Raw genomic sequence first — 19,607 nt, 5'->3', positions numbered from 1 at the left:
ACTGTTAAGACGTTACTCCCAAACTCTTAATACACTTTATTATAAAGTTATTAAAGCAGTGGTTTTGGTTAAATCCCTCTAAAGCAAAGCATCAGATCCCATGAAAAATGAGTGGCACAGATTTTACACGGCCCTTTGTCCAACTGTAAACTAGAGGTCACTTTTTGAGTCTTTTATTTTCAGAATCTCGCCCCTGATTCTGTTTCAGTTTTTGAATAGGTGTAATTTGACCTTCACTGCATCATAGACACCTGAGCTAGGGTTTTAAATCTGACAAAAAAGAGTAAGAAAAAGAAACAGACTTCCCAGCATCACTAAAAGCACTTGACGTTCAGCAGTTTTTAACCGTTATTAGTTCTGAGCTCTTGTCTCTCAGTCTGTTTGTACCTGGCCCTAATTTACACGGACACCATGAGGTTACAACCTATCACTGCTGCTACGTCTTGTTTTTGTGGGAGTGTACATGCGAATGTATGCGGGACTTTCATATCACTGTGGCAACCAGATGCACTGTGCCCCCTCCCTCTCAGGTGAGACTCCACAGAGGATAGAGAACAGTCACTCCCACCTGCCTCCTACATCCCTTTTCTCCTCCCTCTCCCCCTCTCTCTCTCTCTCTAGAAACCACTAACCTGGTTCAGTGAAAGCACACGAGGAGAGGGAGAAAACACGAGGCAGTGCTTTGTTTAACGACCACTCAGGGATTTCACTTAAGGTAAGAATCTCTCCCTCTTTACACACAGAATGACTCTGGATACGATCATTAAGATCTGCTTTTAGTGGAATTTCTACTAGACTTTAAAGTGATCAACTAAAAAAGTGAGGGCTCTTAGATTCATCACAGTGTAGAAGATGGCATTCATTCTGTTTCTCTAGACGTCCAACAGTTTGTGGAGCTTTATTTACCCCTCAGAGACAAACACACACTTATTAGATAAAGATTAATCACGGGAGATTTGTAAAACACAACGCTGGAGGGAGAATTAAAAGCTCTGTCTAGTCAGAAACGTAACCATGATTTGTTTCTATGTAAAGTGTTTTATACATTTTCCTAATGTATTCCTTAATTCCCTTTTGTCAGTGTCTTACATTTTTTCTTAGAACAACTCGAGGTGTATTTTTATTTCTTTTAACTCGTGTACAATGAGCCATTTCACTGTTTCTGGACTTTAATATCCTTAATATCAGCCGTTCTGAAACACAGGTGAAGAGGCAGGGGTACATTATCAGTCACTAAAGGTACAAACAGTGTAAACGTACCTTTAAAGTTACAACCGTGGTTTAACATTACATTTGCATCTCCAGAGAGAGAGTTTTCATTACAGAACTGTGTCAAATAATTCAGTGTAAGTCCTGGAGACAAAATGGGGCATATGTCATCAACACAATTTTAAAATCCTCACATATAATACAGTAGAGTACAGTACGGTTATGTTCCCTAACGATTAAGGGATTGAATGGGGGCCCGTGAGGCTGTGCACTGGGGCATTTTCGGCGCTGGACGCTGACTGCTCTAATGAGCGGTTTGAGGAAATCTGCCATGTTTACATCACTAAGTAATGATGATGATGTCATAAACTAATCATATTTGTCTCATGGGTTCATCAAAGGATCGTTGCGTGTTTTTTATTTTCAAAGCTCCAGGAAACATCCATCAGCAGGTGTTTCCACAACTTCTGTAGAGCACTCCTGAGAGAGAGAGAGAGAGAGAGAGAGGGAGAATGAATGCATAAATAGAGAGTCCAGGAAAGAAAGAGCAGAGGAGAACAGGAAGATCCAATGGCCTGTAAAATTAGTGATTTGGTTCACAGCGTTAGAGACAAAGCCCTCTTTATAACAACACTGTACTGGTCTTTTATTTTGCTGCATATTTTAGTGCCAAGTGACAAGTGTTTATAAACTTTTTTTGGGAAAATGATCCCAAATATACACTGAATTTTGTGAGACTCTTTTTTTTCTCCATAATTTATTATAAATGATTATATTACATTATCATTTGATAGTTTTATATTCAATCTAAACGTCACTGAATCTAAAACCCATTTTTAACATTTCTTTTGCTCTATAACGTGTGTGTAATGCCCATATCTGCTGCGTCAGCTGGTAAATGGCTTGTGCTTGTGTGATGGGGAGAGAGGGGGGCCACATATAGTCATTTATAAATCCAGACTCGGATGTCTGAGGCATTGCCGGAGACCAAAATGACAATCTCCCAACAGACAACACATAAGCACCCTATTTTACTTTTTTAAAATGTATTTTTATTTAGTTTTTCCATTTTACTCTTTGGAAACCAGTGTATGAGTGTGGAGCATTCGGAACCCTGTCCTAATGTAGTTTCATGTTTCAGAGTCACACATCCAGTTTCTGTGTAGGTCATGGAGGAGAGAAGCTGAAGTAAAACAGCTGATGTTTGACTGTACACAACACACATATTCATCGTGAGCTTGGCTCTATTGGCCTTGAGTTAAACCTATTACACAAAGCACCAGGTCACAACTGATGGTGATTTCATTCCTCCACATCACAATAATAAGGCTGAAGTAATATCTGAAGTCTGTAGTTTGTTGGCTGTTGAGAGCTGTTTCAGATTTGGGCTGAGTTTTTAATACATCACTGAGCTGCGTCAGGGGCTAGTCAAGTGTGATCAAAAGGCAGAGCGTAGACTTTGTGGCTCACAGCCTCTGCGCATGTGTGTATGAATGAGCTGACGATCATTGGATAGCGTGACGCTGCCTCGGCAGCAAAGACCTCCTGAGATTACACTGTTCCCACATGATCTTGTGATTAACCTAGTGATAGATAAACATTGAGATAACTACAGCTATAAAGCTCACACTCTCTTTTGGAAATGAATTATTAACTATTTATTCAACATTTTTTCAAATCAAATAAATTAACTTCAAATAAAATAGTGTCCCTCTTTGTCACAATAACAGCCTACTTTTCTGGGAAGGCTATACAAAGGCTATCTAAACATTTCCATGGTAAATTTGACAACATTCAGCCACATAAACAATGGTCAGGTCAGGTATTGATCTTGGGCGATTATTTGGATTACAAACATCACTCCAATTAATCTCAGAGATATTGGATGTTACACTGCTACAAAGCTGTAACTAGCCCCCACTTGGCACTGAGACTGTGAGCTTGTGTTCTGTTACAGAGCATCCCATTTAATTTCGTACATTTACATCCCCAAATTAGGAAAAAGTTGGGGCGGGGAACTCAGTGCTTTTTATATTTGACTTTTATTATATTGCAGGCATTACGAACCCAAGACATTTCATGTTCTGTCTGCTCAACTTCATTTCATATGTTATTATGATAGCATTAATATCAATAGAATTAATATGAAAAAAATAACTGGGACAGTAAAAAAGCATTAGTGAGTTACTGAATGACTGAGTGACTGAATGACTGAGTGACTGACTGAGTGAGTGACTGAGTTACTGAGTGACTGACCGACTGAGTGAATGACCTAGTTACTGAGTGACTGACCGACTGACTGAGTGACTGATTGAGTTACTGACTGACTGACTGACTGACTGAGTGACTGATTGAGTTACTGAGTGACTGTGAGTGAGTGACTGAGTAACTGACCGAATGACTGAGTGACTGACCGAGTGACTGACTAAGTGAGTGACTGACCGAGTTACTGACTGAGTTACTGAGTGACTGTGATTGAGTGACTGACTGACTGATCGAGTTACTGACTGACTGACTGACTGACTGACTGACTGAGTGACTGACTGACTGACTGACTGAATGTCTGACTGACTGAGTGAGTGACTGACTGAATGACTGAATGTCTGACTGAATGACTGACTGAGTGACTGAATGACTGAGTGAGTGAAGTTTATTTCACCTTCTGTTGTTAGTTCAGCCATATTTCACATAGTGCATGAACTAAATTTGGAATCTTCTGATGCGTTTCCACCAACATAAACTGGTTTGTGAACCAGAAGAATTAGTTCCCAGCTGGAACCAAAAAGAGTAGTTTCTTTAGCGTGAACCATGGCTTTGTCCGTGAGCGAGTCGAGGTTCAGTAACTCAAGAAACAGCTCAGAGCCTCAAAAGTGTTACCACCCAGTGGAGCTGAATGGGGTCATTTACAAGTTTCATATAAATAAACAAGAAAAAAGAAAACTGTTTTTATATATATTATGAACACAAGTTTGTGCTGCTTTTTTCATTTCTGCATTTATTAGTCCTGCCCTCTGTATTTTCTGTACAAAACAATCACATAATAATAATAATAAAAAAACACATGTAAACAAAGACGCTGATATGAAGCACCAAAGCTTCCCCAGACCTTCCACTGACAAGGATTTATTTGGCCATCATTCTTCTGTCTAGTTGTTGGGGAAGTGGTGAACTATCAACCTGTGGTTTTCCAGAAGATGAAAAAATGATAAAGAATCTAAGTTACTTCCTCGTACACAGAAAATATTAAAATATCAGTCTACTGAATAAGAGATGATTGTTTAGCTTGGTTTTGACTACCGCGAGTACATCTGATTAGGTGTCACCAGCCGTCTCCTCGTCCTGGTCAGACCTGTGAGACCACTCTAGAAACACAGAGTGTGTGTGTTTACTGGATAACAACATATTTATATTATGGTTAAATATGAAAAACAAAAACCTCTCTGGTTTTAACGTACTTTTTAGAAGGGGCTTAACATAAACTATTTAACCTGCTGTGTTTAAATAATGACTTATTTTCTAGATGTTTTGCCTTTTTTTCTCTATTTTTTGGGTTTACGATGTTAAAAGAAATCTCCATATTCTCCGTATTTTCTCTTAATTGATCAGAAGAGTTACTTTTTCTTTTCTACATTTTGACTTTGAACTAATTTTCTCAAGATATGACCTTTTTCTGAAATCCTGGCTCTCAATATTAAATTATTGGTATCCTCTAAATCTTAGGAAACCTATTTCTGTTAAATCTAGCCTTGCCAGACCACCATCAGCCAGATAACCATTGTCACAGAGGTGTTTCTGGAGTTTCAAAAACAGGAAAAGCCCCAAATACATACCCTCCTCCATCACCTCCATTCCCTGAGACTGCTTTTCGCTGGTTAATCAACAAACGTATGTCTACTTAAGGATGCACTTTGTAATTTGAGTGCAACACTGCAGTGACTCTACCAGGAAGGAAGTAGTTAGATTCTCGTTGCCCATGACACACAAATATACAGCTCCATATAAAGAGTTCTCAGTTTCAAAGCTTACCTCTTTGTCACTAAAATGCAAATGCATGGAGTCCCACACGAAAACAAAACTGTAATGTGATTTGTCGTGGGCAACAAAAAATAGACAAAACTCCATGTTGGCTGTTCTTTCAGAGACTGTATTAATTTTTTTAACCGAATTTTAACCTATTCCACCCGTTAGCACAGACTCCCTATCACACATAATGCTAGCAGAATTGGAAGGGTGAGGGATAGCACATGCTTCCTCTGAAATATATAAATCCAACTACCAATCCTTTACAGTCTGAGTGGCAGTAGACAGCTAATAATCCAGAGCTGCAGTGCCAGCCTACAAATGCCCATATCGCTAGGCCTGTACTTGTGAAGGGAGCAGAGGGAGGGCCATCATACCCACCCTGAGACTGAGGCCTGTTGTGCTCTCTTGGGCCTCTTTTCCATTGTAGAGCCAAATGGTTCCCAGGGCCACTCTGCTCTGGTGGGGACTTGGAAGACTGTTTGGGTTTCTTATTCCATCGGATGTGCTGACCAAGCAGTGCGATGTGATGTCAGCAGTTTCCCATAATAGTATTTAACAAAAATGCCTTCATCGGAAGCCTTAATTATACAATGATTTATTCTTCGTATTGAATTGCATTTAATGTTGAATAATTATGTAGCAACTCAATGGAGTTAAAAAATACTTTAAAAATCCTGAATCTGGCAACTTTGATGTGATGTAAATTTAGAAGCAGTCGACTAGTACTTACATCATCCTGCCATCCCCCATCCAAACAATCCGGAGGTGTTCAGCACGATTAGCTAAATGTGCTGTGAAAAGGAAGGAGGGCCCTGTTTGTAAACTTTATGAAAAACAGGCTGAAAATCATCTGTATGGAAATGACATTTTGGGCACCCAGCCTCACAGTGGCCGAGGCATTACTGGGTGTCACACCAGTGATCTCCTGAGGAGCCCAGTCACTCATCAGCTGGAAACTACTGTCTATTTCATTGTTATAATTTAAACTGTTATTTTATGTTTAATTAGTATGAAGTTTGATTGATTACCACACCCCCCTCATTACTGGCCAAAAGTTATAAATCAAAAGTATTCAAAAGTATGGAAGAAGGAGAGTTCCTCTGAGATATGTCTATGTAAACGTCTACTTTAGTGATTAAATGGAAATAAAATGAGTGATTTTCCAGTTACATACAGAACATATTTAGGGTAAATGGCAGATTCTGGGGACAGATTCATTGTTGGTACTTGACATTACAAAAGGTTTAAACATAATCTGATTCTTGGGAACTGTAGCTTTTATATTCCTCAACCAGTGCAATATTTTCTGGTTATTTGCTGGTTTATGAAGTGGTGGACAAAGAACACAGACCATGTACTGAGTTAAAGCACAGATGCTGAAGATAAGATATTACTCCAGTAAAAGTAGACGTCCTCGTTGTTGATCTCCACTTGAGGAAAAGTATAAAAGTGTTTACCTTCAAATGCACTTAAGTATCAAAAGAAAAAGTACTATGACGTATTATGGCTCCAATGTTCTATTATAATATTCATTACAATGACTCTAGTGTCACTCTTGGTTCCTCAGTGTTTTAATAGAATGTCGTTAATGAGTCTGACACTGAACTCAGCAGAAACAGCCAAAGACTGAATACAGTGAATGATGTTATTATCAACTATTACCTACACCCAAGGTGCTGCCCCTCCAAACCAACAGAGGGCGCTGTCTCCTGAGTATTAAGCCCAATTTATGCTTCTGTTTTGAACCCAGCTCTGGTTGAACCTGTGCACGGCCTGATGCGCAGGCTTGGGGTTCAGATCAGTTCTAGAAATGAACACTAGTATTTTAGACTGCCCTGTGGTGCACCATAATAAATGCTATAATTGTTGTCTCTTTACAATGCACTGTAAAGAAATTTAAGTTTAACTCACCATTATGTTACCCCTTGAGCTCCTGCCCTTTAAAATGCTTATGCATCTCTCTGTTTAGGTATTGAGCATGAAATTCATGACTTCAAGGCTTTGTCCTCACAGATGCAGTGAGCCTGTAGACCATGAAACCAGTTTGTTTGGTTAATGAAACTTTCAGTTAAATGAGAGGCCACTGTGACAGAGACAATGACATTTGTGTCCTCCTTCAGAAATATTTACCCAAAATATAATAAAGAACAGAAACAAAGAAATGTGTGCTGCTTACTCCACTGGCTGAAGTTGGCAGCATGGTGGCGCAGCAGGTAGTGTCGCAGTCACACAGCTCCAGGGACCTGGAGGTTGTGGGTTTGATTCCCGCTCCGGGTGACTGTCTGTGAGGAGTGTAATGTGTTCTCTCTGTGTCTGCGTGGGTTTCCTCCGGGTGACTGTCTGTGAGGAGTGTGGCGTGTTCTCCCTGTGTCTGCGTGGGTTTCCTCCGGGTGACTGTCTGTGAGGAGTGTGGCGTGTTCTCCCTGTGTCTGCGTGGGTTTCCTCCGGGTGACTGTCTGTGAGGAGTGTGGCGTGTTCTCCCTGTGTCTGCGTGGGTTTCCTCCGGGTGACTGTCTGTGAGGAGTGTGGCGTGTTCTCCCTGCGTCTGCGTGGGTTTCCTCCGGGTGACTGTCTGTGAGGAGTGTAGCGTGTTTACCCTGTGTCTGCATGGGTTTCCTCCGGGTGACTGTCTGTGAGGAGTGTGGCGTGTTCTCCCTGTGTCTGCGTGGGTTTCCTCCGGGTGACTGTCTGTGAGGAGTGTGGCGTGTTCTCCCTGTGTCTGCGTGGGTTTCCTCCGGGTGACTGTCTGTGAGGAGTGTGGCGTGTTCTCCCTGTGTCTGCGTGGGTTTCCTCCGGGTGACTGTCTGTGAGGAGTGTGGTGTGTTCTCCCTGTGTCTGCGTGAGTTTCCTCCGGGTGACTGTCTGTGAGGAGTGTGGTGTGTTCTCCCTTTGTCTGCGTGGGTTTCCTCCGGGTGATTGTCTGTGAGGAGTGTGGTGTGTTCTCTCTGTGTCTGCGTGGGTTTCTTCCGGTTGCTCCGGTTTCCTCCCACAGTCCAAAAACACACGTTGGTAGGTGGATTGGCGACTCAAAAGTGTCCGTAGGTGTGCATGTGTGTGTTGCCCTGTGAAGGACTGGCGCCCCCTCCAGGGTGTATTCCCGCCTTGTGCCCAATGATTCCAGGTAGGCTCTGGACCCACCGTGACCCTGTATTGGATAAGGGTTACAGATAATGGATGGATGGAAGTTGTAGCCATTTCATATCTTTGGCCAGTAAACCTGCTTGTTTTCTGGCATATTCTCACCACATTTCTTTATCTGTGCTTGTTTTCAGGAGCAGCAGAAGTCCTCAAAATGGGTTGCTTTGGATTTTTGAAAACAATGATGTTCATTTTCAACGGCATCATTTTTGTAAGTACCAATATTTTTTCATTTTAAAGCAAATGACTACAAACTTCATAGTATGAGGCTATGGTGAGTCCATGCTGAGGTAATTGAGCTTTTAGTTTATATATATATATATATATATATATATATAAACTAAGAGAGTGACATATTATTTCATTTAGAGCTGAATTATTATTACCCAAACTATTGAAATGACAGCTGGACTGATTGTGATATACCTTTAGAGTCAAATAAACCAACGGGCCTGTTTTAGCCAACTGTGAGTGCTAATTGAACAAATAAGACAAGCACATCTGCAGTATTTAAAGCTAAAGTACTGTCAAATAAAGTCATACACTGAAAGCAATTAACAACTGACAATGCATTTTCATGTAGTTTCAACAGCTGCTTTTAAGTTGGTTATTCTTTTTCATTTTATGAAACTGCAGCACAGTTAAGCAATATCGATGTAATAAATGATCTGGATGCACATTTCAAATTAGATTATGAACTAAGCACAGCAGAAAGAAGTGTCCTCTAAAAAGGGGCCTTCCTTCCTGAGCTCATGTTCACCTCTTAATCTTTTTGGCCATAACAACTGAAACCTTCTTCATCTTTGAATGGAACTCGGGTACAAAACACCAGATGAATGTTCATGAATTAATTCCATGCTTCTACTCTGAGACAACACTCAGTGGTCTGCGTCTGGACGAATGTGTAACCATCAAAAACTGATGAAACTGTGAAAAGTAACTGGACGAAACAGAGAAAAAATGTGACAATTATAATTTCTCAAAACATTAGACTAGTAATTAGACTAATAATCCCAGAGCCCAGCACCACTGAATGTGTTTGATTGCTGGGATCATGACAAGCATAAAATTCAACCAAATTCAGGGGTATGTAAATATATCGCTGCAGAGTCTCCTAATAAGAATATGAGCTGAAGTAAATAAACAGTGAAAAATGTGATCACATGTAGTTGCTGAGGCTTCTGTGTAATTTTATACTCAACATGTTTTAGAACAAAAATAATAACCTATACTTATAATTGCCATTTTCATTGGAAATGAATTAAACCAGTATGGGATTCGAATTAAATACCCATAATGCACTCTGTTTTATTAAAGTCTTTATAATGTCTGTGTGAGTAACCTCTCAGTAATATTAGTGTGAAAATAGTTCAAACAAAATCACTAATAAGAGCTGGATCTTTTTTAACCTGGGATTAGTAGTTGATGTAGTTATTAAATGATTTGACTGGTTAATGCCTATGGAATAATTGCCCTAGATTCCATGCTAAGTGTCAGACACCACATTCATTAGCAGCAATAACTTGGCATTGTTTTACATTTAGCTTTTCCTTGACCATGTAGTGGACAGAGAACTGGTGAAGCACTGATTTCCGCAGCAGGCAAAAGTTACCCAATGGAAATAGGTCCATATAATTACACATCTGCATTTTTAATGTTTTTTTTTATATAGATGTTCTATATATAATTACTGTCGCTCTCTTTCCTGTGTAGTTGGCCGGAGCTGGGATCCTAGCAGTGGGGATCTGGGTAAAGGTAGACAGTGGCTCTATCTTGGGTTTTCTGCAGAACCTGGATGGTGCTCCAACTGAGTTGAAGCAGGTGCTCAACGTGGGCTACCTGCTGATTGCCTTGGGTGCTGTGCTGCTGCTGATTGGCTTCCTGGGCTGCTGTGGTGCTGTAAAGGAGAGCAAGTGCATGCTGCTATTGGTAGGTCCTCTGCCTCAACGACATTCATTTTTCATTCATTCCTTCAAAACTATCACAAAAGATCTAAAAACAGCAGAGACTGTACCAGCGGTGTCAGCGTATGTAGTGTCTCTGATGTTGAATGCTTTGTTATTCTGAACGATGTCTCATTCCAAATGTATAGTAATTGTAATAGATCAATAAATACTGTGTTACTGTAGAGAATAAATAATATGTCTGCATTTCACCTCCATTTCTAACACTCTCCGCTCTTTCTTCCCAGTTCTTTACCATCATTCTGATCGTCTTCATTGCTGAGGTCGCCGGGGCAATTGTACTCCTGGTTTTTAAGGGATTGGTAAGAGAACTTTTTTGGGGGTAGATAATAAGATACGTTTAACAGCACATAAGACATAAGAGAGGTGCCACTAACAATTATTATGCATTCCTCAGATACAAAACCTGATCAGTCAGGTGGGGGTCACGATTGTGAACAACATCAAAAAGGATTATGGAACGAATAAAGATATCACAGGCCTATGGAACGCCACCATGAGCACGGTGTGTAACATACACTCATCATCAGAATGTTGGTTTATTCCTGCTTTTGATGTGCTTTATTGATAACGCATGCACCTATGTGTTTTATGCAGCGTTTACAAGGACAAACAGTGAATTGTTTGTTTGTTTATTTCCAAATTTTAACATCCAGACCGGTTCCGTGTGTAACCCAGAGTGACGTCTGGTCTAAAGAAACACCCATTTATTTATCTTTATAATATCGTATTTATTATTATTTCTGATCATTTATTTATATCTATATATAAGCATTCTTTTATTGATATTTAAAAACGGGTTATAAAATGTGGAAATCAGCTTTCGTTGGGCAACATTTTGCAGCGGATTCATAGATTTACAGATATCTCTCTCATCTCTAAGAGTCTAAAACACTGGCCTCAAACATTAGTGAGAAAATGCATAACAATTTAACACAATAACTTTCTGTGAGGGCTTTTTCAGAGGCATTAAACACTTGGGACATCACCACTGCTGGGAACTCTGTGTGATTTTGTTTATATCTTAATCTCAAATTACAAAATAAAAGCAGTAGATTAATGGTCTGATTGAGGTAAATCTTTTTAAGGTTTGTCTCGTCATCGCCTGAGGTTTGATGTATTTGGTGTTCTTTTATAGTTGAACTGCTGTGGATTCAACAACTTCACAGATTTCTCAGGTTCACCTTTTAGCAGTAACAGCAGTGTCTACCCATCGCAGTGCTGTAAGGGATTTACGCCCTGCACACCCAGCAATGCCACCGCTCAGGTACAGATCAGTTCAGTTCCACAAAACAGTTTAAACAGCTATTACTGCCATCTTTTCCTAGTAAAATCTTCTAACAGTGTGTTCTATTCTTCCGTCTCAGAATGTTACTGGATGTTTTCCGACACTGGTAAAGTGGATTGACTCGAATTCAGTGGTGATCATAGGCGTGGCGCTGGGGATTGCGGTTCTTGAGGTAATTCATCAGCTGTCAGGTTCTCACAAGAAATAACAAGAAATGAAGAAATGTTGTTGATTTTTTTCTTATTTCTTCGTATTTCTACCTCTAGCTTGGTGCCATGGTCGCCTCCATGGTCATGTATTGCCAAATAAAAGCCAAAACATCCTGAAGACTGAGGAAAGGACGACGCTCCCAGATGTTTCTACATTTTTACAGATCCATGTTCACAGCAAACTCTTTACATTTCTTTAAAACAATATTTAAAAATATGAAAATGACTTTTACTTTTATAAATTAAAATGTTGATGTATAGATTTTTCTCTTTATAAGAAATTTATATCCAATAAGTTTTGTTTTCTTTTATTTATGTTGATTTTAATAATATCTTACGTCTAAGGTCTTAAGTTTATTATATTTACATATTGTTTAAATTATTTGAGACACTATAAAAGTCAAAGTGGTAAAGCATACATTATTCACACTTCACAGTTGTCCAATGAATTATCTATTAATTTCAGTTGTAATTATGAAAAGCATGTGCAACTCAGGGCCATTTAACAATTTACAAAGCAACAGTACAATCTTCATTTACAGTTAAGAACTTCACAGCCTGGAATGGGGTAAAAAAAAAAAAGACCTATAAATAGATGCTAAAAATACCCTATTTTTTATTAAAGTATAATTTAATATTATAGTATTTTTCATAATTTGAAAGATTAATTTGAACATCTTTCAATCTGTTAATTATGGAGTGTATCTGAATGAACAATAAAATTAAACAGTTGTTGTATTCGCTTTTTGCCCTATTTTTCACATCCAATAGAAACCACACAAGATCACATCAGGGTGTGTCTCAATCTGAGTGAGCTACCCCTCTCTCTCTTGCCTACATAGGCGGCTATGTAGATAGGCCAAGTATAAGAAACCTCCAATTTAGGAACATTAATTGAATAAATTAGTAAATATTTTCATTTCTTAAAATCACTGAAGGGCAACTTGTGGATATTAGAATAAATAAAAAAGCTCACTGTCTATTGCAGCGGAGCAGTGGTCTCTCTGTGTCCACTTCTTAAAGGCTAAGCACCACTTAATGGACCTCCCTGAATATTTCACATTATTGTAGTTACTGACAGATATAAGTATGAATTAAAATGAAAATAGCAGCTTAATTTGCTTTAAAACTGACAATTTTATTAAATTGACGGAAAAACCCGAGCTCTCTACGGAAATTCTTGAACGCGATTGTGACGTCACTGGTGGACAACAGCTGAACAACGTCGCGGTAAAACACCGTTATGACCGACTGTTATGACAGTATCTAGCTAAATAACCAACATTATTCGTGACAGGGGCGGCACGGTGGCGCAGCAGGTAGTGTCGCAGTCACACAGCTCCAGGAACCTGGAGGTTGTGGGTTTGATTCCCGCTCCGGGTGACTGTCTGTGAGGAGTTGGTGTGTTCTCCCCGTGTCCGCGTGGGTTTCCTCCGGGTGCTCCGGTTTCCTCCCACAGTCCAAAAACACACGTTGCAGGTGGATTGGCGACTCGAAAGTGTCCGAGTGTGTGAGTGAATGTGTGTGTGTCTGTGTTGCTCTGTGAAGGACTGGCGCCCCCTCCAGGGTGTATTCCCGCCTTGCGCCCGATGATTCCAGGTAGGCTCTGGACCCCCCGCGACCCTAAATTGGATAAGCGCTTACAGATAATGGATGGATGGATGGATATTCATGACAGTAGCCTAGCAATAAGCTAAACTCAAATGTAGAGGTACCGTTATTCTTGTAAATGTGATCGAAGTCGAACTCGAATTCATCCGACACTATAAACCTCCGTAATGCAGCTACGTAGCCGAGTATAATCTGAGACACCGAGTTTAGCGAGTCAAGCTAACGTTAACTAACACCAACTAAAACAGGCGAAGTGAGTGTCCTTACCCTGTTTACCTCCATGTTACAGAGGCTCTTGAACACCTTTCGTTGGTGTCCTTACATGCCCATATTGTTGGAAAAGCACCAGTGAAATGAGCTACAGATAACGGAGTGAGTGGATGGTCCTTTCCAAAGTGCCCCTTTAAAGTGGACAAATTTAGTCCATTTTCTGGATATTGTTGGATCTTTGGGCCATTTGTTCACAGATGTCCCACTGTGCATTGAATGATTGCAGCCAAAAACAACACACCTTTTCATCATTTCGGTCTTTTAAACCTTATTCCTTCAATTAGTAAGAAATAACATGTTTTCTGACTCTCAATAAACACAAGTTAGGAACTCAAACTCCACTGGATTTATTTGACACTTTCATAGAGCTGCTGCTTAGCTTTTAAATGTGATGCCACTAGTGACAAGAGTAATCTTAGTAGTAAACATAGCTTTTTTACTAGTAACAATTCAATATTCCCATGTGTAAATTGAATTATTGATGTCAAGAATAAATGATTATAAGCTAAAACGGTTTGCCCTATGTCTTGCCTTTTGTTCTGACTAGTTATAATTCCAATTAAATATATCTTCATTTCCTGAAATTGAAAGTTTAAGAGTCAGTAATTAATTTCAGTTTTTTTCAGAATTGAAGCTTCCATTGACCTCAATGGTAAATGTGACATTAACCTATTGAAAATGTAATTAAAGGTATCTCCAATTGTTAGTTCGCCTATCTTCATTTAGAATTGTGTCTAATCATAAATGAATTACAGATATCTATAATGTAAATTCAGTCGCACCATTTAATGTTAAAACGGCCTGCCATAAGCAGCCAGGGTTTATTGCGATTGACTTGCATGATCTTGGAGATCGACCTCTCGTTCACGATCGACTTCTTGGAGACCACTGGTGTAACCGTTGCTCTGCACTGAGCCGTTGGTTGCTGATGCTACAGCGACTCCACAGTCAGTTCACCAACCAGACCTTCACTTTGTGTGGAAACCAACACAAACACTGAGAGAACACACCTCCTCACAGACAATGACCTGAGGAGGGGTTTGAACCCACAACCCAAGGACTCTTTTATATAGCTTTATGTATTATACATGTTTTCATAAAGCTATAAAAATGAGAACAGTTCTCTACAGAGATTACTGAATTGCACAGATACGAGCAATTATACACTGAATGACTCCCTTGTTTCTATAGTCAATGTGTATTTAATCACCCCCACGAGTCTCCATTGTCCTTTTTGCGAATACAGACATTAGTCCATCTGTTGCTCTGCATATCTGGCAGTCCCTTCCACTCTTTTTAAATGGACAAAACCCAGATAGGACCACCCCAGAACAGGTAGGCTATTTACTTTGTACTTCTTACGTTTACCACTGTGTGGGAATGTTCACAGTGTAAGTTTTTCACTCACACTTGTGCTATGGGATGTGACAATACACCTGCTTTCATTCTGATTTTTTGTATTATTTGGATAATGGATCTTTCTCAGCACAGCAGTGACACTGTTATAGTGATGGTGTGTTAATGTATGTTTTGTTGTGCTGCTGGAATTCTTATACACTGCCCACTTTGTAGATGGAAGGTCAGAGACTGTAGCTCATCTACAGCTGCACAGTTTGTGTTAGTCGTCTTCTAGTCATTAATGAGTTGTCACAGGATGTCAGTGGATGGGTATTTTTAGTTGGTGGATTATTCTGAATTGGTGTCTGATTGGTGTATATTGCCTACATGTAGGCTTTAAATATAACGAATGTGAGATATTAATTGTTAAAATAATATGTTTACTAACTCTGTCTCTCCATATTTCCACACCTGGTTTCTGATTTAACACCTGCTTTGTGTCAATCACCGCTAGTAATAAAGGTCTATATAAATTAAACTGAATAGATATCTGCCCCCTGTAACTGCTGTAACTTAATCATTCTCTTTGGGTTTTTAGGCATTGAATAGAACCGCTGGCAAGAATGGCCTCTTTTCCGAGCAGGCTGTATGTAACAGTGAGACACCTACTGATATTGCTTTGTTCAATACTGTTTGTAAGTATATCCCTTTTCAGGTGTCCTTCATCGCTAAAAGGGTTGTCTGTAATGCAGTAGATCTTAAAATAACATCTATGTGCTAGCCAAAATAAGATATTAAAGGAACACCTGGAGAGAATGGGCTTTTATGACTGCTGGGCTTGAAATCAAGTCACAGATACAGAAATCTAACCTATTTAATTAACATAATGACAAAGTTTTACATATGCTGAAACAACCAAAGCTCGGTATCTTAACAAGCCAAGCTAACAGCTAACAGAAGCTGAACTAGCGGCAATGTGCTGCAGACACCTGACTATAAACACATGTCCAAAAATCTGGATTCAACTAGCACAAAATTTTAAATTCTGTGGCAATTTAGCGAGTACAACCATGTAGCAACCGACAGGAAAGCACTTATTTCGAGATCTGATGCCTGAATATATGGCTAAAAGGTTTGCTAATTTGGCTAATGTTAGCAGAACCTAACCCTGGGGCTCATTGATCAATAACACTCAAAAACATGACTAAAAAACATTTTTCACAAAAGTGCAACAACATTATATTACAAGTCCAACAAGAAGGAGTCTGTCCTGTGTACTTTTCCCTTTCAGCTCACTCCACTGAGTGAAAGTCAGTTCAGTATTAACTCTTGTACAACCTCTCTCTCAGTCACTCGCTCTTTTTCTACACCTTGCCTCTGCCATAATGTCTTTACTGAGCAAGCTTCCTCTTGTAGTGCGTGTGAGACATGTGCCATGAAGTGTTACTCAGTTCTTGCGAAAGCCTCCACCCCGTGCCTCCACCCCCAATTACAGGTCAGTGTAGCAAACATTTTCAAGCTGTATTTCTAAGGTCGCATAGTGTTCCTTACAAACCTTTGACATCTCTCACCCATTCTTACCCAGTAATGCTTCTGATGTATTTATTATATTAAAGCCATTCAGAACCATATCAAACATCCACCATCCATAGTTTTCTATATTTGTTGAGCTTACTAGCTCTCTTTCTCTATGATTATTGGCTTTGTGCTGGTGACTTGTGTGTGTAGATTATTTATGGGGCTTCCACGTTCATGTATGCCCTGGGCCTGTACACAGCACAGCTCAACATGAGCTAGAGCTACATAGGTATAGGAGCCGTACTCACTCTTACCATTCTCACTGGAAGTTGTAGAGCCAGGAAAGAGAACCGCTGGTTTATTCTCTTAAAAAATGTTTTGTCTTCAGTGGAGAATCCACACTCAGAATGTCTACACAGTGCTCTGGGTTTAATTCCTGGTTGGGAAACCATCCCTAGATGTTTTGCATGCATTTGTTTATGTTTGAGACTTTGCAATAGTGTTCAATGGTGGGTGTGATAGTGCAGCAGGCCAATAGACAACTCCTGAATATGTTTTACATGGGCCCTGCTGTAGCAGACCCCATCTTTACTGCATGGTAAGAATGAAAGTCAGAGCTTATTTTGCTGGCTCAGGAAAACAGAGCTAAAGAGCACTACAGTTTCCATTATCTATTTTATTGTCTCATTTCAAATGCTGCGGTTTTGAGAACCCTACACTGGATAGAGTTGACTCGGCTTTCAGCGATTATACAGGACCTACGTACTCTAACATCCATCCATCCATCCATTATCTGTAACCGCTTATCCAATTCAGGGTCGTGGTGGGTCCAGAGCCTACCTGGAATCATTGGGCGCAAGGCGGGAATACACCCTGGAGGGGGCGCCAGTCCTTCACAGGGCAACACAGAGACACACACACATTCATTCACACACTCACACCTACGGACACCTTTGAGTCTCCACCTACCAATGGGGAGGAAACTGGAGCACCCGGAGGAAACCCACGCAGACACAGGGAGAACACACCACACTCCTCACAGACATTCACCCGGAGAAAAACCCACGCAGACACAGGGCGAACACACCACACTCCTCACACACAGTCACCCGGAGGAAACCCACGCAGACACAGGGAGAACACACCACACTCCTCACAGACAGTCACCCGGAGGAAACCCATGCAGACACAGGGAGAACACACCACACTCCTCACAGACAGTCACCCGGAGGAAACCCATGCAGACACAGAGAGAACACACCACACTCCTCACAGACATTCACCCGGAGGAAACCCACGCAGACACAGGGAGAACACACCACACTCCTCACAGACAGTCACCCGGAGGAAACCCACGCAGACACAGGGCGAACACACCACACTCCTCACAGACAGTCACCCGGAGGAAACCCACACAGACACAGGGCGAACACACCACACTCCTCACAGACAGTCACCCGGAGGAAACCCACGCAGACACAGGGAGAACACACCACACTCCTCACAGACAGTCACCCGGAGGAAACCCATGCAGACACAGGGAGAACACACCACACTCCTCACAGACAGTCACCCAGAGGAAACCCACACAGACACAGGGAGAACACACCAACTCCACACAGACGGTCCCTGGAGCTGTGTGACTGCGACACTACCTGCTGCGCCACCGTGCCACCCTAACCACTTCCACTTTTCAGTATCACTCAAAGCTGATTGTGGAATACCTGGCTGGGAAGACATTTCGTTAACTGAATTGTTGCAACAGTAGCATCCTATTACAGTATCCTGCTAAAATGTAGTGAGTTCTTTAAAATGGTCCATCATTTCACACTATATTTAAAGGCAGACTGGCTTCATTATATACACCTGTAGCAATGGAACTGAATGAAATACTTAAATTCACTAATTAAGAAGTGTGTCCCAATATGTTTGTCCATAGAGAGTAATATATTGTACAGCGTAAACAAATCAGATACAATGTATATTTGTGTGCGGCTCTTTTTCCGGTGAGTAACAGTGTTTTTATAGATGTCAAAGATTACAAATGTATACTGTTGCAAATTTTACCCCCATATTTTCACTGATGTCCTGTGAGGGCATTTCCAGAAGCTCTTCTTGAAGCAGGTCTTGGTGGATTTTTCAATATGTTTTGCTTCATTGCTTTGTTAGGAGCTAGCATCTTTTGATTGACTGTAACAGGTGTTTAGTGAAATCCATTTTATTTCTACATGTGCAATGTTTTATTTATTTATTTATTATTATTTCACAGGCAGACACACATCCACAAATCATAGCAGATACACACTTATAATTAACCAGAATGTGAAGTGCTCTTGTCAACAAAGGCTGCTGTAAACATACCTTTGGTGATCGTTGCCAAGGAGTTTATTTTATTTCACCAGCTGGCAGCATTTGTGCCTCTTTTAGAAATTAGCTCACAACACGGTTCTGTCTGATGACACTTAAAAGCAGATTATGTTTGTGGATGCAAAGCTACAAAGTAAAAGTGCACCATTGTTCACCAGGGTTGTACACACGTTTGGTGAACAAATTAGACAATGTTTTTGCTGCCATCTCCTGGCAGATCTCTCTCATATACCTGTCAATCACAAACAAGACAATGTTTTATTAACATTTAATGGTATAAAAGCAGCGTTTAACAACAACAACAAAAAGCATTAGCTATGCTGTAAATATTAGGCCAGACCCTTTTACTATAATTATCAAAAAAACATTAGCTCAGGCATTAGGCAATTATTCATCAATCAATTCATCTCTGAGAGCAAGGAGACGGCGGACCACTGTTGACCCACTGAGGACAAAGTTGGAGGTCCACTAGTGTTTTACACAGTGTTTTCTGGGTGGACCACTGCTGACCCACTGAGGACAAAGTTGGAGGTCCACTAGTGTTTTACACAGTGTTTTCTGGGTGGACCACTGTTGACCCACTGAGGACAAAGTTGGAGGTCCACTAGTGTTTTACACAGTGTTTTCTGGGTGGACCACTGTTGACCCACTGAGGACAAAGTTGGAGGTCCA

The 19,607-nt window shown here is 40.5% G+C and overlaps 1 protein-coding gene across 1 annotated transcript; it reads left to right on the top strand.

Annotated features, from left to right (window-relative positions):
- Positions 1 to 590: 590 nt before the first annotated feature.
- On the top strand, positions 591 to 14,205 carry tspan34b (tetraspanin 34b). Its single transcript, XM_066642422.1, has 8 exons — positions 591 to 715; positions 8,505 to 8,581; positions 10,084 to 10,299; positions 10,562 to 10,636; positions 10,732 to 10,839; positions 11,473 to 11,601; positions 11,702 to 11,794; positions 11,889 to 14,205. The coding sequence occupies exons 2-8, from the start codon at positions 8,525 to 8,527 to the stop codon at positions 11,946 to 11,948; spliced, it is 738 nt and encodes a 245-aa protein (XP_066498519.1). The 5' UTR covers positions 591 to 715; positions 8,505 to 8,524; the 3' UTR covers positions 11,949 to 14,205.
- The last annotated feature ends 5,402 nt before the right edge of the window (positions 14,206 to 19,607 follow it).

Source organism: Hoplias malabaricus, chromosome 13 (genome assembly GCF_029633855.1).
Source record: "Hoplias malabaricus isolate fHopMal1 chromosome 13, fHopMal1.hap1, whole genome shotgun sequence".
Taxonomy (NCBI): Eukaryota; Metazoa; Chordata; class Actinopteri; order Characiformes; family Erythrinidae; genus Hoplias; species Hoplias malabaricus.
Note: the sequence above shows the minus strand (reverse complement) of the source record. Positions and strands in the feature narration are given on the sequence as shown.

Excerpts from the sequence above, each read along its gene's own strand:
- tspan34b (XM_066642422.1), top strand. The coding sequence starts at position 8,525 with ATGGGTTGCTTTGGATTTTTGAAAACAATGATGTTCATTTTCAACGGC. Across the intron at positions 10,300-10,561 it reads GCAAGTGCATGCTGCTATTG|TTCTTTACCATCATTCTGAT; the intron begins GTAGGTCCTCTG and ends CTTTCTTCCCAG. Across the intron at positions 11,602-11,701 it reads CCAGCAATGCCACCGCTCAG|AATGTTACTGGATGTTTTCC; the intron begins GTACAGATCAGT and ends CTTCCGTCTCAG.